Source organism: Manis javanica, chromosome 11, assembly GCF_040802235.1.
Source record: "Manis javanica isolate MJ-LG chromosome 11, MJ_LKY, whole genome shotgun sequence".
In the NCBI taxonomy this organism is placed as follows: domain Eukaryota; kingdom Metazoa; phylum Chordata; class Mammalia; order Pholidota; family Manidae; genus Manis; species Manis javanica.
In genome coordinates this window covers 79,446,678-79,463,731 of record NC_133166.1, presented here as the reverse complement: position 1 = coordinate 79,463,731, position 17,054 = coordinate 79,446,678, and the positions used below count along the sequence as shown (strand labels likewise).

At 47.2% G+C, this 17,054-nt stretch overlaps 1 protein-coding gene across 3 annotated transcripts in view; it reads left to right on the top strand.

The window, feature by feature from the left end:
• Positions 1 to 8,382: 8,382 nt before the first annotated feature.
• STUM (stum, mechanosensory transduction mediator homolog) overlaps positions 8,383 to 17,054 on the top strand; it is a 50,951-nt gene continuing 42,279 nt past the window's right edge. Inside the window, exon 1 of one of the 3 annotated variants that reach the window (XM_073216742.1) lies at positions 8,383 to 8,799. In XM_073216742.1, coding sequence (XP_073072843.1) covers positions 8,601 to 8,799 — 199 coding nt within the window. In that variant the 5' untranslated portion in view covers positions 8,383 to 8,600. The remainder of the gene's footprint in view (positions 8,800 to 17,054) is intronic. The other 2 variants (XM_073216743.1, XM_073216744.1) reach the window with 2 other exon arrangements.

Here is a 17,054-nt window from a genome sequence, read left to right as displayed (position 1 = left end):
CAAAGAGACATCATGAACTGGGGATGCCGGGGACAGCTGAATGATAAAAATGGCCTGTGGAGATACACGAATTGACTGGCGCCTGAATGAGTAGGCGAATTCAATTCACATTGATGGAACACCCAGGATGTGCTGGCCTCTGTGCTCAGCCTGGGGGCGGGAGTGCGTGACCAGGAGGAGGCCTCGGGGTGGGGAGAGGAGGCCGCAGGAGCCCCTGGGGCTGGAGGAGCCTTATGGGAGGCGGGAGTGGTCACCTCTGCCAAGCACCCTTGTTCTGCTGCACTTGGGGCTCTGGAGAGGGAGGAGGGGGAGCCTGAGCTCCCGGTTCTAGGGCATCTTCCCCGGCCGTCCTTCTTGGCCACCCCTCCCCATCTTGGGTCCACACGTCAGGCCCACGGCTGCCTGTCTCCTGTTTCTGGCAGGAATCACCCAAATCAAATGCAGTCTCCAAACTAGTTAGGGAGACTGCCAGCTCTCAGAAAGTCCTGTCCTCTCCTGCTTGTGTACCCACATGGAGAGACAGAAACCCCAGGAAACCGAAGGAGGGAGAAGCAGCACCCAAGACCTGGGGGAGGAGGGGTCTTTGCTCTGGGGGAGTCCTGCCCAATTTGGAGACTCCTTTCTCTGCGACAGGATCTTGACCTCCAGCCCGAAGTCAGAGGTCTGTTCTGGCCCACACACCCTTAGCCTTGGGGACAGGTGGGGAGGGGACAGCACGTGGCCTGGCCAGACAGACCACAGCAGAAAAGAAGTCAGGGGTTCTGAGGTGGCCCATTTTGTCTCAGCCAAATTGCTTTATTATTTAGTCTTCAGTTGTAATTCCAGGGAAATGCAAACCTAATCTCTGCCAGGTTTAATCAGGAGAGCTGATTTATGGATTGATTACAACCAGATTTATAGGAGCTGAGTGTGACCTGGGAGCAACAGGCTGATGCTGGTGGGCTACACTGGGAGACAGCACAGAAGGGAGCCTGGCACCTAGTGGGTGGGGGCGGTTAGGGTGTAAGGAGACAGACAGCAGAGAGGACCTCAGAGGGAAAGCCAGGTCTGGACAGTCCACAGGAAGAAGCAAGGGACTTTAGTGACTATGGGAGAAAGCTTTGGGACCAATCTAGGTTGGCTCGGCTTATTAACTGTTCTGAGCCACAGTGTGTTCATCTGTGGAAGGGGCATGACTCGTACCTCCCTCAGGGGCACTGTGAAGGTCAGGTGAGATTACGCTTGCGGGAGCTCGGGGCATGGCGCCTGCTCCGGAGAGGGGCGCAGCAGGGAGCAGGATGGGACTAAGGAAGCAGAAGGTTGGAGTGGGAAGGGAGAGAGCGTGCAGGCAAGAAAAGGTGACAGCAACGGCAGGGCTGCGGGCAGCTGCCACAGGAGAGGCAGCTACATGCCCTGACATCTGAGCACCCCTCCTTCCACGGTGATAAACTTTTCATTTTGACCAGAATAAAGTTTCCCAGCATTCCTCGTAGGTGAGGCCATCCCGGCCAATGGATGAAAGTGGAAGTGATTGATGCAGGGCTAGACGCCTTCAAAGCAGGGGGTGAGCCCTCTCCTGTCCCCTTTGCTCTGGCTGGTGCCCATCCTGGGCCATGTAGACAGGTATCCCAGGAATGGCAGTGTCCATGACTCTGAGGACACCATGGGAGCATAAGCAGTCCTGATAACTTCAGGGATCGAGCTACATTACTGACCCAGAATTTTATAGAAAGAAACTAGTATCTTGGTTAACCCACTCTGATGTTGCACCTTTTTAACATGCTGCCCATCATATTCAGACTCAGTGCTGTCCAGTCAAACTTCCTGAGATGAAGCAAATGTTCTCTCTCTGCACTGTCCAGTACGATAGTACAGTGATTTGTAATCACAGCCACAGGTGGCCTTTGAGCACTGAAGTGAAGCTATGTGACTGGGGGTCAAGTGTTAAGTTTTAGTGGATTTTAATTAGCTTAAGTTTAAGTAGCCACAGGTGGCTAATGGCTACCCTCTGAGCAGCATATTAACTCCTCTGTGTCCCGGGTGTGCCCTGTGGGGACACCCCTTTGCCCTTTAAGCTACTTCCCTGCATTAGGGAAAGCCTCCTGGGGCAGGGTCCTCCTTGGTTCCCCTTGTGGTCCAGAATTCCAAGCTTGCAGGGGTCTAGGAGTCCTTGGCTCTTTCCAGAATGCACATCTGCCTGATTTCAACTACTTTCACATCAGAAAGACCTTTGTTGACTCTCCTGTTCTCTCTCTTGACAGCATTCTGCATTTTCCTAGGTGACCTGGTCTGGAGCTCCAGCCTTACCAACTTTAGAAAAATATGAAATAGTTTGCATAAGAAGGAGGGCTTGCCAAGGTAAAGCTTCAGCTCTGAGGCCTCTGTAAGACATTTGAAGAGCCAGTGGTCTCCCTCTCACTGGCCTTGCCAGGGTTTACCTCAGTATGCTTTTCTTAGATCACCAGGACTCAAAATTCAGTGTGGTAATAATTCTCCCTTGGTCCTTAAAGACTGTGTAGGGTGAGGAGCAAGATTAACAGAAGTCTGGTGCTCCCTCGGGCCCCGGGTCCTCCTCCCCAGTGTGGAGATGCTATGCCCTGCTCACCTTCCCCGGGGGCATTGGCTTCTGGCCCCCTTCACCCCTCCCTGGGAGGTGGGGTGACTTCCTGTGAGCACTAGGTTTCCAAATAGTCTGTGAACAGCTGGCCCGTGTCTGAACCTAAACAGCCTGGTCTGATTATTCCTCCACTCCAAGGCTGCTATCATGCTAACCCTACTGCATTTTTAGAAATGGTTAAACTTTAAAAAGGAGACCCACAGAAGGAGTGCCTCTCTGCTGGAGTGGCACGGAGTCCGGTGGAGCACCCTGCCTCCAGCATGCCCCTCGCTGGGAAGATGGGAGGGTGGGGGACGGCACCGTCACTTCTCCTGTTGGCCTTGGCCTCACCAACTTTCCTTTTCCCTCATCATGTTCCTCTGCAAACATTACACTGTTACGGCCTCAGAGGAGGAGCAGGGAAGGCAAATGTCACTTTAGGAAGGAGGGTGAGAATTTCCATCCACAGAGGGAGCAGGGAAATGGACCAGCTGATCCAAAGACCTGAATGCTACTATTCTGATAAGTGACTGAATCCCACCCCTGGGATTTTGGAGTGGGAAGGTGGGCATGGAAATTCCTGTTAACCAAATGGGTAAATGGAGTCCTAGAGGGATGATTTGCTCTGAGATCACCCAGCTAGGTAAGAGTGGAGAGTCAAGAAGAAACCAGGCTGTGCTCTATCTGTAAGACCACATGTCACAGGAGTATGTTGTATCTGGGCAAGGTGGCCGGTTGTGTCAGTGGAAGTCAGTGTTTGGAAGGAAGTCCAAAACATGTGGCTCACATAGGTCGTCAAGGTGAAGCCCACTGCCTGTGCTTGCAGCTGACTGTGGTCCCAGAAGCTGTTTGTCTGCTAGGATCACTAGATGCCTATTCCAAATGCAGTACCACCTATTTCTTTGGAGCACTTCCGCCCATTCTTTGCAGAGTGATGGGAATTGTAATCACAGAGTGCTTCTTGTCATAAGCCTGGTCAAATTTAGTGCCCAGCCACAGTACCCAACAACTGTGACTGATCGTGGAGGTGGGCTAGCTGGAACCCTGCCCTGTGCCAGAGAAAGATGTCAGGCTTGTGTGGGAAGATGTGAATCTGGGGCGTCCACCACATGGAGAAAACCAGTCTGCAGTACAAAACCACTCATGGAGGGGATTAGAGCTGAGAGATGGAGAGAGAGGGAGAGAAATCAACTGATTGGGTGATTTACTGACACAATTTGAGCCCTTCTCTGGACCTCATGGCCATGTGAATCTACTGTATCAGTTAGGGTTCAACCAGAGAACCAGTCAGAATCATACAGATTCTGGATATGGATGGATGGATAGATAGATATGGATTTATTATATTATATATTATAGATAGATATGGATTTATTATATTATATATTATAATATATATATTATAGATAGATAGATAGATAGATAGATAGATAGATAGATAGATAGATAGATAGATAGATAGATAGATAGATAGATAGATAGAAATGGATTTATTATAAGGTATTGGCTTACACAATGCTGAGGGCTGGCTCAACAAGTCTGCAGGCTAAGGGCAGGCAGATAGGGAGGGAACATCAAACCCCAGCAGAGCCAAGCTCGATGTTCAGAGCTGCAGTCAGGAAGGAAGGTCTAGATGGAAGGGAGAGCAGTTGCTGGCCTGTCCTACTTGGAGTCACCCTCAAAGAAGGCCTAAACCCACTTTTAAAGTCCTTCTAGCTGATTAAGCCAGGCTCACCCAGGACAATCTCCCATTGACTCACTTACAGGTATCTGATGAGGGGCTTTAATCACACCTGCAGCAGCTAAATTACTATCTGATTGAAGACTCAGAGAAGCTGCATGTTTGCTGTCAAACGGCTGCTGCCTCCCTTCTGTCCTCCCACTCTTGAGGGAAATGATCACCTGGAGCTCACTGTAAATGGAACCAAAAGAGAAGGAATTCTGGGGACTGTGATTCAACTTTGCCAAGTTGATACATCATAAAGCCATTACATCCACAGGTTCCTTTTTCTACCCTGGAAGCTAAATTTGACTTTGGTTTCTATCACGTGGGATGAATCGGCTCCTGTTGTCATTTACTGAGGGCCCTACACTATCATCTCACCTAATCCGTACACGTATGAAAATGAGATAGGTGTTATTCGCAGTTTTGGAGACTGGGGCTCAGAGAAGTTCAGAAAATTTTCAAAGACACAGAGCTGTGAACAGAGCTACAGTGCTGCCATACCAAGTTCAGTGCTATGATGCTTGTCTTTGCCAAAAGGAGCCATCCCAGTTGATGTATGAATCCTTGTGCAGTTTGGAAGCTGATTCCAGCAAAGTTATTACTTTTCTCAGCTGAAAAGTGGTCCAAAACTGAAGTGCTTTATCCAGCTGGTGACAGAATAATACCAAATAACAAATTTTGTCTTCACCACCCAGTGCCTGGCCTAGATGTGACAACTGGCTGATGCAATCAACTCCTGAACTGTTTCCCCTGTTGTGTTTGTGTCTGGTTTGGGGAAGGATGATTTCTTAAGGTTTTTTTGAGGGTTCTTCCTACATGAAGTACCTTAGACCTTGACCTGTCCCTCAAAGATCAGCCATGGCCACAATGTCAAGTGGGAGTGGTATAAGCTCCCTGCAAGAGTGGTCAGAGAAGAGAGAAAGCACAAATGGACCAAGTCAGGCTGGAAAGGGGAGACATCAGTACAGATTCTATAGATATTAAAAAGATAATAAGAGGTTATTATAAATAATTTTAAGCCAATAAATTCAACAACTTAGATGAAAAGGACAAATTCCTTGAAAATGGACATGGTAGGTGACACTTTTGGGCAAGAACTCCAGTAAGGCTGAACCCCCTAACTGCCAAGTCCAGTGGGCACTTTTAGGATCTTGCTCTACTTCTCTGTGGAATTTGAGAGTCCTGACCACTCCTCCTTAAGTCTTCCTCTTTTGGCTTTCATGAAACTCTCAGTATTCCTTTCAGCATAGTTACAATACCCATTAGTAACGCTCCTGGGCTCTCTACCTTTCTTTCTCCACATTTGCATACAGGGCTTTAACTACCACTTGCACATGGATGGCTCCCAAACCTGCAGCCCAGATGGCTTTATGGAGCCTCAAACTGACTGATATCCAAGACCACTTGTATAAACAATTGTCTCTGCAGGTCATTTAATCTTTGATGTCTTCAGATCCTCAAACCCATCGTTTCCTTTTTATCTGCTAGTAATATCCAGTTTTCATTTAGGAACTCTCTTCATTCCCAGTCCATGGGGTCAGGAAGAGTCCCCCTCTCATGGGGCCCAATTTTGCCCCTCCAATCCATCCTTCATGCTATTGACTGAGTGGTATTCCCCAAATCATATCCCTTTATGGTGGTTTCAAAGCTAGGGCCCAAATTCTTTGATGTTTCTCTATGGAGAGGTGGGGTGTTTTCCATTTTAATGCTTTGTGACTGCTTCAATGAATAGAGCTCACAGAGGTGACCCTGTGTGACTTCAGAGGTTAGGGCAGAAAGCCCATGCAGCTTCCACTGTGCCTGCAATGTGCATTGTCCGGACGACCCCTCTGGGGAAGTTTCCTTTCAGAATCCAACCACCCTACTGTGAAAAGCCCAAGGCACATGGAGAGGTAGTGTGTAGGTTCTGGGAACAGACCAGTTTGCACCAGCTTTCAAGTTAGCCCAGTCCAAGCACTCATTTGGGAAGTGAATCCTCTAAGCCCAGTTGTCCAGCCACCACCCTTTTAGCCATCAGTTGAGTCTCCAGACATACTGGAGCAAAGAGAAGCTGTCCCAGCTGTAATCTGTCCATTTTCTTGACCTATAGCATTTGTGATAATAACAGAATGGTTGGGTCAGTCCACTAAATTCTGGTAATTTGTTATGCAGTAATAGTACCTGGAACATTCATGCTACGTCCTTCTTAACATGTTCCAGTGAGTCTACATCACTGCCGAGATGAAGTCCAAATTTCTTGGTCCTTCATTATGACGTTCCTGCCCACCCACCAGAGTCATCTCCCGTTTTTGCCCTAGTCCCAGGTACCCTGCAACCCCTGGGACATTCCCTACTTTTCTAGGCTTCTCTGACTTTGTATGTACTTACTATACCTGGATGTCTGACATCCACATATTAGGTGAATTATCTGGAAAACTGGGGGAGGTAAATCTACTTCCTTAATGACAGCCTTTTTTTTTTCTTCCAGCAACAACAGTGTTTGTGTAGCCCTAAAACAGTTCAGGTGCTCTGTGAAAGAATATTCCAAGAATGCAGATTGTTTTCTAGGTCTCTGAATAAAACCACCATTCTGTACATATGGATTCTGGAGGCAGACTGCCTGCATTCAGATCGCAGCTCTGTCACTCACTAGTGGGTGACCATGTGCAAGTTACTTAACCTCCCTGTCTCATCAAGTATCAGCTTCTTTGGGAGACCCCCCTGAGGTCTCCCCCACTCTAGCTGGCTTCACAGATGAATCCATGCTTTCTCCATACCCTCAGCTTAGCAAAGGGACAGCATCTGTCCCTGTCATTCTATCATTGCTTTTGTCAGTAATCCTTGATTTACCTATTAGATCCTTGAAGTCGGGGGCTGGGTTTTCCTCCTTTCTCTCTCCCCAGAATCTGAATCATATTAGGCCTTCAATATATGTTGGATCTTACTTTGATTTTTACCACCACAGTAACTCAAACCCAGAAAAGTTTAAATGAGTTCTTCTAAGTTGTGCAGATAATAAGTGGCTGAACAGAGACTAAAACTTTCAGCCCTGTTCACTTCCGACTGCCAGGCCTAAGCCAGTTACAGTATCACCACTAACCCCTGATGACCATCTGCTTTTAAAATTATTTTATTCAGACTCAAATAAAGTAACCCATGTCTTTAAGCATCCTTCCTCTGAGCCCATAGGCCTTGTTAAGGGTCATTCAATCACTATTATTTCTGGAGAAAGAGGATATTTGGAAGAAAGCAGATTTGCATCCTTTCAATTATTCAGACGATTTGCTGAACATCTGAATAAATACCGATGGCTTTAACTGCTCCCTCACCTAAGAGGCGGTTGCTTTCTTTGTTCCCTTTTTCCAGTTCCAGTTATGGAGGTGAGTGGGAGCAGCATTGTTCAGAGCATCTAATTCAGTATGGGCCCCCTGCTTGCCGGCTTGTAAGTTAACATTGAATCCCCTCGCCTCTGCCCACTGCCAACTTCATCGATACCAGATGGCGCTGAGGCCTCTCTGGCTTGTTAGCCACCACGTCGGGCACACAGAAGGTCCAGGTTTTCCTCCAACCAAGGGATGGCTCCCCACATGACCCCCACCCAGTAGTAGGAGCGTCCCTTTCCATATTTCGCATGAGTGCGTGTGTCTGTGTTGTTTGTGTGTGTGTGTGTGTGTGTGTGTGTGTGTGTGTGTGTGTGTGTCTGTGAGTAGTGGAGGGTCCCATCTAACCAGTCTTGCCGAGACCTGTCCGAAAGTGGTGTGTCCTGCCTTCCGCTCCATTACTGGTCCTCAGATCGCTTTTTCACTGTGACTGGATACGAACCCATCCAAATCAGAGTGACCAGCAGGCCTCTCTGGCACACACAGCAGCGCACGCGGCCCCGCCTCCCGTGCATCCTGGGCTCGGAGCCTTCGGGGCGCAGGCGCGCGGTTCCCGGGGTCCCGCCAGAGTCCGCCGACTCAGCTGTGGGGGAAGGCGAGCTGGATCTACATCCAGCTCCCGCTGCGGTCCTCTTCGACTTTTGCTCCGGGCGCTCCGAAGTGTACGTTGTTTCTTAGGGGGGCGGAGAGAAGGGCGGGGAAGGGCTGGTGGGGAGGGGCGTTGGAGCGCTGTCATGGCGTGTCGCGCCGCCCTCTCCGCCCCCGCTGGGGCGTGCGAGCGCCGCCGAGGCTGGCGCGTGGGGAGCTGGCGCGCGGCGGGTCTGCGAGCCCGGAGCCGGGAGCTCTTGCCCGGCCGAGCTGCGCGCGGAGCCTGGAGCGCGGAGCCCGGGGCACTGAGCGCGGCGCCCCCGCCCCAGCCTGTCCCCGGGCGCACCTGGCCATGGAGCCTTCGCACAAAGACTCCGAGACGGCGGCGGCGGCGGCGGCGGCGGCGGCCGACCCTCGGGGGGCGTCCTCGTCCAGCGGGGTGGTGGTGCAGGTCCGCGAGAAGAAGGGCCCCTTGCGCGCCGCCATCCCCTACATGCCCTTCCCCGTGGCCGTCATCTGCCTCTTTCTCAACACTTTCGTGCCGGGACTGGGTAAGACGCGGCCGCCCAGAGCCCCGAGGGCCGGCAGGGGAGGGGACGGGGAGAGCTCCTTGGGAGGTGCCTGCGGGGACTAGTGCTGCGCCCGGGTCCCCCAGCAGGTGGCGGCTTCGCTGGGCCCCTGGCCCGCCTCCCCGTCCCCGCCTTGTAAGCGAGGCTGTCCTGTCCGAAGAGCCGAGAACTCGGCCGGGAGGTTAGAGCCCGCGGGCTATGGTCCGGACCGCTTTCCGGGCCCGACTAGGCCCCCTCCGGGCGCCCCGAAACCTTGCCCTTCTCTCCGCGCGTGCCCTCCCGCGAGCCCCATTCTTCGAGGGGCGCGCCCGGAAAGAAGAGAGGTTGGCATCGCGCGTGGCGGCGACCAAGCCCCAGGCGTTACAGAAGCCGCCCGGGCCGGGCAAAAGGGGGCAGGCGGGACTTCGGAGACACCCCGCAGCCCAGCCTGTGTTCGCGGAACGCGCGGGGGCGAGCGCTCTTTGGCCAGAGTCTCCCCTCCTTGTTCCCGAGGGCCCGCAGCCCCGTTCCTCTCCACGGGGATAAGGCAAGATTTTGTTAGCTTTAATGTCTGTGGTTTGGACCTCACAGGGCCAGAAGTGACCCCCAAACTCTCTCCCATTTCTTCAGCTCCAGAGGAATGTGGAGAGCACGCCGATGTAATTCTGGGTGGGACTCTGGCTTCCTGGAGGGGCCCTGATGGCACGAGTGACCCACATTTTAAAACGCGCACCACGGAGACAGTTGTGCCGAGGGCTGCGCAGAGGGCGGGCGTGAGGAGTGTCCCCGACCCTCCCTCTCCAGCCCCTCCCCAAACCCGCTGTTCGGGCGCGCGGCGGAGAGGCCTCGGTGCCCTCTCCAGGAGAGCGCTGCCCTTGTGTGGAGACAGTTGTTAGCGCAAGGCTCCGAGTTCCCAAGAGCAGAGGCCAGCGGGAAGGGGTTCTCTTTCCCTCTGGCCTTTCTCACGGCCTCGCTCTAGCCCGCTCAGCAGGGGCGCCGCGCGGTGAGAGCTACGGGTCACTTTTCTTGGTGTTTGTCTCCCAGCGGCTGCTGAGGGCAGGCAGCGCGTCTGATGGGCAGGAAGTTGGGTGGTCTTCAGCTGAGCTTCCGTGCGTGAGCCGCCGGCAGCCTGCCCCGCCGGCGCTGCGCACCCTTAGGCCCTGTGAGGAGGCTAGCTGATGTCAATTCAGCAGTGTCAGAACTGCCCACCTGCGGGAGTGAGATCGCACTGCCTGTGCAGCGCTCTGATGATGTGAAGACCCTCCCGCGTCTCGGCTCCACAGCTGTCTTTCTTACCCTCAGCCTGCCCCTGCCCCTGCCCCTTCCCCAGGAGATACCAGCTTTTCCCTCTTCACACTTACCTTTGTTAGATCAGAATCCTATGGGTTTTGTAAGAACTCTTTCTGAGAAAAAAAACAGAAGAAAATAATGCGAAAAAAATAAGCAAACTGCGAAAGTAATGACACAGGTGGGCCACGGGGGAACAGATGTCTGAATTTTCAGGGACGGTATCCAGGCATTTTTTCATTTTGTTTTCATTGTCATTGTACAATTTACTGGGTGCACAGGTGCCTGCCCCTCTCCCTACTGAAGGAGGTGTTTCTGCTCCTTGGGAGTGGTTCTCGTCTGTAAGCCAGGCATCCTGTCTGTCCTGTCACTGGGAAGCGGCAATGAGATTACATAAAGCTCAGGGGTCTGATATATAGGGAGTGCCCGGAAGATGGTGGGTCCTCTTGCTCTTCACTTCAAGAAGCACCGAGGTGAAGACCTGCAAAGCTGAGCACTGGTCCCATCTCTGGGTATATGTGGGGTGCCCTTCAAGACCTTTGCTTCTGGTCACATGTTGATCTCTCTCCACCTGCAGTGGAGTCTGGATGACAAAGCAGCCGGTGCAAAACTTGCAGGCACTTTTTGTCCCCTGTGGGTGGAGTGAATGGCCCCAGCTCTTGGAAATCATCCCCTTGGCCCAGAGCCACTTCTCCAGGTCCTTCTGGCTTATCTGAAGCTCCTGTGAAAACTGAATATTCATGTCAGGCTCTGCCTTTTGGTGAAATGCAGCTTCTTTCAATCCATTCACTCATTCATTCAACAAACACAGCACCCCCACATGCCAGGTACTGGGATGTGACGATGAATAAATCAGTCAAAATGTCATAGACTGTTGAGAAAAATTGATGCAAACTTTGAATTTGGTAGGTGCTAGCATGGCAGCAGGAACAGTGTTTTCACAGCAATTAAATTCTTCCTAGGTGGAAGTGGGGGACTTGGAGAAAGCTTTCCAGAGACAGCCTTCCATTGCTTAAGATCCTGCTGAGAACACCGATCACGTGGCCTGAAGCACTTGCCATCCTTACTCTACTCCCACTCTCTGGGAATTGGTCAGACCACTGACCCCAAGGTCTCTTTTTTTCTGGAAACTTCCCTGCAAGTGTTCTCTTCATTTGCAAGTTAAATGGGAGTGCAAGCACTGGGCTGAATGAGGGCATGGTTTTTCTCTGAGGGAGATGTCTGAGGTCCATCCAGTACACCGGACCTGCCAGGGAGAAGCCCAGGGCCATCCTTATGAAAGCAACAGTGTGGTCAGGACAACATGCATTCCATGGGAGGGTGTTTCCTCTCCTGGGGAGTGAGCAGGAAGAAGTGACCTGTGACCACCCTCAATCCTCAAAACAAATTTTAAAAATGGAAGATGGTAAAGGAAGTGCCCATCAGCCCTATTCAGTGAAACCCTGCTATGGAAGAGCACTGCCCTACCTTTGCAGTTCAACAAGCTGGGCACCTGGATGCACATACACAATACTCATCTGGGTGATACAGGCTCATTGTTATGCCCCCAAATGGGTAGAGAATCTGTCACTGGTCCCCACTGGTCAGGGGTGAAACTATCCTTTTATATTTAAAAATTACATCAATTTTGAATGACTGAAATGAAAATGTTGATAACTGAGTGACAAGGAAAGTGGGAGGGAGGAGAGCTCCCACTGACAGTTACCTATTCAGACTCCTGTTAGCCGTTAACCTGTTGAATATTCATAAGTATGTAATTTAGTTGTAGCATACTGCCTACTCTGACACTCGCTGAAGTCTTGCTTCCCAGGCAGAACACAGGTGGCTCAGCATTTCTTTTTTCCCTCTATGCCTGAGGCTCAAATTGATGATTAATCATGCCCACCTTGTAGCATTTTTTGTACTGTTGACTTTTTGTTACTGTTTCAAGAGTCTATTCTTTATCTCAATCTAAGTTCCTTGAGAGCAGCAACCACTTTGTTTCTCCTTGATAATAGTCTATTATTTATGAGTGCATATTGACTAGAATTTTGTATACCTGGAGTAGGCAGGCAGCAGAAATCATCTGATCCAACTCCTTTATTTTATATATAAGGGAGGCAGACGGGAGGATGCAAAGACCAAAGAAATTTGCATCCTCCTCAGCCTTTCTAAGGAAGTTATTTGAGGATGTATTTCAGCAAAACAGGACAGTAAATCAAGAAAGAAGATGTGGAAACAATGGATCCAACTCAGGGCAGCCATGAAAAGCAACCCCTGGATAAAACAGGCCAGAGAGCAGTCAGTCTTCAGTAGAGTGGGAGGGTGAGTGCTCCAGGAAAGAGGTCTCGGAGGATGGTGTGGGAAGGGAACATTCCACAGAATAAAGAGTAGTAGCAGGACACTGTAAGAAACTAAACTTGTGATAAACTGAAAGCAAGCAAAAATGGAAGGCAATTAGCAACTGTAGTAAAGACCAAAAGCTATGCGAAAGCATTAAGATCCAAAAATGGAACACCTGCCCAATTAGATCAGGAGGTCAGCTGGCTTCAAAGAGAATAGAAAGATTCCAAATTGACTGGAATGAGAGTTTGGAGGATATTAGGAACATGGTGTAGAAGGCACATGTTTCTTCAACCAACCATAAAAAAGAAGTAATCAGCAGCTTCAGAAAAAAAATTTTTCATGAAAGGCATAGCTCAAATACGAAGCACATCAGAATATGGCCAAATTTTGAGCAAGGGGTGGAATGAAGGAAGGCTCTTTTATGTGCATATAAGGCCTGGGTCGTTGGAACAGTAGTATACTGTGTGGGCTGTTAGCTTCTCTTTGACTCTGCAGTGAAGAATATTTGCTTAATCATAATAATATAAATGCTGCTTAGTGATTTTCAACTTCCAAAACCAACCACAAAGCATTGAAGACTGTATAATAATAGCTATAAAGGGAGGATCTAAAGATTTTCCACCTTGACAATATAAAATGAAGCCCAGCTTGTAGAAGTCGGTGGGTAGATTGTGATAGATTAAATTACTGTTCCCAGTTATTCACTGCTATCCCTGCAAGAGGAGGCACATCCCTGCTTGATGCCATGTTGCTTGCCACCTTCCTGTGGAAGGTAACTGCTTCCTTCTCTGCCCATTGATAACAGGCTTGGCCATGTGACATTCTTTGGTCGATTGAGTGTGAGTGGAAGTGGCCTAAGCCATGACTAGCAGATGCTGTAGGAGGCATTGTGAGGTCTGGCCATTGTTCCTTTTCCTCTTCCATGAGGATAGCAGGTCTCAGATGGGGGCTGCTCTTCAGTATGGTTCCAGAATAAAGAGGACATCAGATTTGTCATGTGAATGAGAAATCAGCCTGAGTTGCTGAGATTTTTTTGTTGTTAATGTTAATGTCCCAGCACAGCCTGCCAAAACTGGCCAACATGCAGAGGGTAGGATAGAAGTGTGGGTAACCTCCCCATATAAAGTGGGGAGTCAAGAGAGGCTATCTGTGGTTGATAGACCAAGAAATAAAGGTTAGCAAGACAAGCAGTAGGTGAACTGAGACAATGGTATGTTGGGACAATAGTGATGTACTGGGATAATACTGGAACAAGAGTAGCCGGGAGATGAGGGTATTGTAAATAAAGCTAGCTCTTATGTATCACTGCAGAAGGTCAGCCAATGATGTCTAAAGCTGATAACACATGAGAAAACAATATAAGCATACTCTGGAGATTAAGAATTCCCATTTCTGGCATCATTTTTTCTTTGTTTAGTGGCTCATTCACAGCAGCACACATACACCCTGAAATTTCCTCTTGTCTTTTTAATTTTTTTTCATTTTTATTGAAGTATTGTTGATATACAATCTTATATTAGTTTCAAATATACAACCCAGTGGTTCAACAGTTACCCATATTATTAAATCCTCCCCCCACTAGTGCAGTTACTATACGTCAACATAGGAAGATGTTACAGAACCATTGGCGGTATTCTACATGCTGCACTACCATCCCAATGACCAACTTATATTATGATTGAGAATTTTTGTGCCCCGTTATCCCCCTCACCCTCCCCACCCACCCACCCCAACCCCTCCCTAATGGTAACCATCAGTCACTTCTCAGTGTCTATGAATCTATCTACTGCAGTTTTATTCCTTATGTTTTGCTTTTTACATTCTACAAATAAGTGAAACCATATGGTATTTGTCTTTCTCTGCCTGGCTTATTTCACTTAGCATAATACTCTCTAGGACCATCCATGTTGTCTCAAATGACAGGATTTATTTCCTTTTACATGGCTGAATAATATTCCATTGTATATATGTACCACCTCTTCGTTACCATCTATTGATGGACACTTTGGTTGCTGCCATATCTTAGCTATTGTAAATAATGTGGCAGTAAGCATAGGGATTCATATATCTTTTAGAATCAGGGATTTTATTTTCTTCAGGTAAATTCCTAGAAGTGGAATTACTGGGTCATATGATAGTTATATTTTCAGTTTTTTGAGGAACCTTCATACTGCTACTGCTTTCCACAATGGTTGCACCAGTTTACATTCCCACCAACAGTGTAGAAAGGTTTCCTTTTCCCACATCCTTGCTAACACTTGTTATTTCTTGTCTTTTAGATAGTGGCCATTCCGACTGGTGTGAGGTGATATCTCATTTGTGGCTTTGATGTGCATTTTCCTGATGATTTGTGATGTGGAGCATCTTTCATGTGCCTGTTGGCCATCTGTATTTCTTCTTTGGAGAAATGTCTGCTCAGGTCCTCCACCCATTTTTTTAATTGGGTTATTTGTTTTTTTTGTGTGTGTTGAGGTGTATGAGTTCTTTATATATTTTGGATGTTAACCCCTTATTGAATAAATCATTTATGAATATATTCTCCCATATGTAGGTTGCCTTTTGTTCGCCTGATGGTGTCCTTTGCTGTACAGAAGCTTTTTGGTTTGATGTAGTCCCACTTGTTCATTTTTTATTATGTTTCCCTTACCTGAGAGATGTGTCCAGGAAAAAATTGTTCATACTTATGTTCAAGAGATTTTTGCCTATGTTTTCTTCTAAGAGTTGAATGGTTTCTTGTCTTAAATTCAGGTGTTTGATCCATTTTGAGTTTACTTTTGTATATAGAGTTAGACAGTAATGCAGTTTCATTCTCTTGCTTGTAGCTGTCCAGTTTTCCCAACACCAGTTATTGAAGAGGCTGTCTTTTCCCCATTGCATATTCATGTACTAATTGACCATATGTGTGTGGGTTTTTATCTGGACTCTCTGTTCTGTTCCATTGATCTATGGGTTTCTTCTTGTGCCAGTACCATACTGTTTTGATTACTGTAGCTTTGTAGTACAGCTTGAAGTCCTTCTTTCTCATTATTGCTTTGGCTATTTGGGGTCTTTTGTGGTTCCATAGGAATTTTAGAGCTATTTGTTCTAATTCACTGAAAAAGGCTGTTAATATTTTGATAAGGACTGCATTGAATCTGTAAATTGCTTTGGCCAGGATGGCCATTTTGACAATACTAATTCTCCCTATCCATGAGAATGGGATAGATTTCTATTTATTTGTGTCTTCTTTAATTTCTTTCATGAGTGTCTTATAGTTTTCAGAGTACAGGTCTTTCATCTCCTTGATTAGGTTTATTCCTAGGAATTTTATTCTTTTTTGGTACAATTGTAAATGGAATTGTTTTCCTGATTTGTCTTTCTGCTAGTTTGTTGTTAGTATATGGGATTGCAACAGATTTCTGTATTAATTTTGTATCATGCAGCTTTGCTGAATCCAGTTATTAGTTATAATAGTTTTTTGGTGGAGTCTTTAGGGTTTTCTATGTATGTCACCTGCAAATAGTGATAGTTTAACCAATTTGGATGCCTTTTATCTCTTTGTGTTGTCTGACATGGATAGGTCCTCCAGCACTATGTTGAATGAGTGGTGAGAGTGGACATTCTTATCTTATTCCTGGTCTTAGAGGAAAAGAATTCAGTTTTTCATCATTTAAGTTTTATGTTAGCTGTGGGTTTGTTGTATATGGCCTTTATTATGTTGAGGTATGTACCCTCTATACCCATTTTGTTGAGAGTTTTTATCATGAATGGATGTTGAATTTTGTCAAGTGCTTTTTCTGCATCTATTGAGATGATTGTGTTTTTTATCCTTCTCTTTGTTAATGTGGTGCATGGTATTGATTGACATATGAATATTATACCATTCTTGCATCAGTGGAATAAATCCCACTTGGTCATGGATGATCTTTTTGATGTATTTTTTAATTCAGTCTGCTAATATTTTGTTGAGGATTTTTGCATCTATGTTCATCAGGTATATTGGTCTATAATTTTCTTTTTTTGTAGTGTCTTTGCCTGGTTTTGGTATTAGAGTGATGCTGGCATCATAAAATAAGTTTGGAAGTATTCCCTCATCTTCTACTTTTTGGAATACTTTAAGAAGGATGGGTATTAGCTCTTCTTTAGATGTTTGGTAGAATTCAGCTGTGAAGCTGTCTGGTCCTGAAGGTTTGTTTGTTGCAAGTTTTTTGATTATTTTAATTTCATTGCTGGTAATTGGTCCGTTCAGATTTTCTATTTCTTCTTGGTCACTCATGGAAGGTTATATTTTTCTAGAAATTTGTCCATTCCTTCTGGATTGTCCAATTTATTGGCAAATAATTTTTCATAATATTCTCTGATAATTCTTTGTATTTCTATGGTAACCACTGTGACTCTTCCTTCTTTGTTTTTTATTCTGTTTATTCATGTACCCTCTCTTTTTTCCTTGATAAGTCTGCCTAGGGGTTTATCTGTTTTGTTTATTTTCTCAAAGGACCAGCTCTTGGTTTAATTGAATTTTTCTATTGTTTTATTTATTTCTACTCTGATCCTTATTATATCCCTCCTTCTAGTAACTTTGGGTTTCATTTGTTCTTCTTTTCCTAGTTTAATAGTGTGTTTGGACTATTTATTTGGGATTGTTCTTGTTTCTTTAGGTAGGCCTG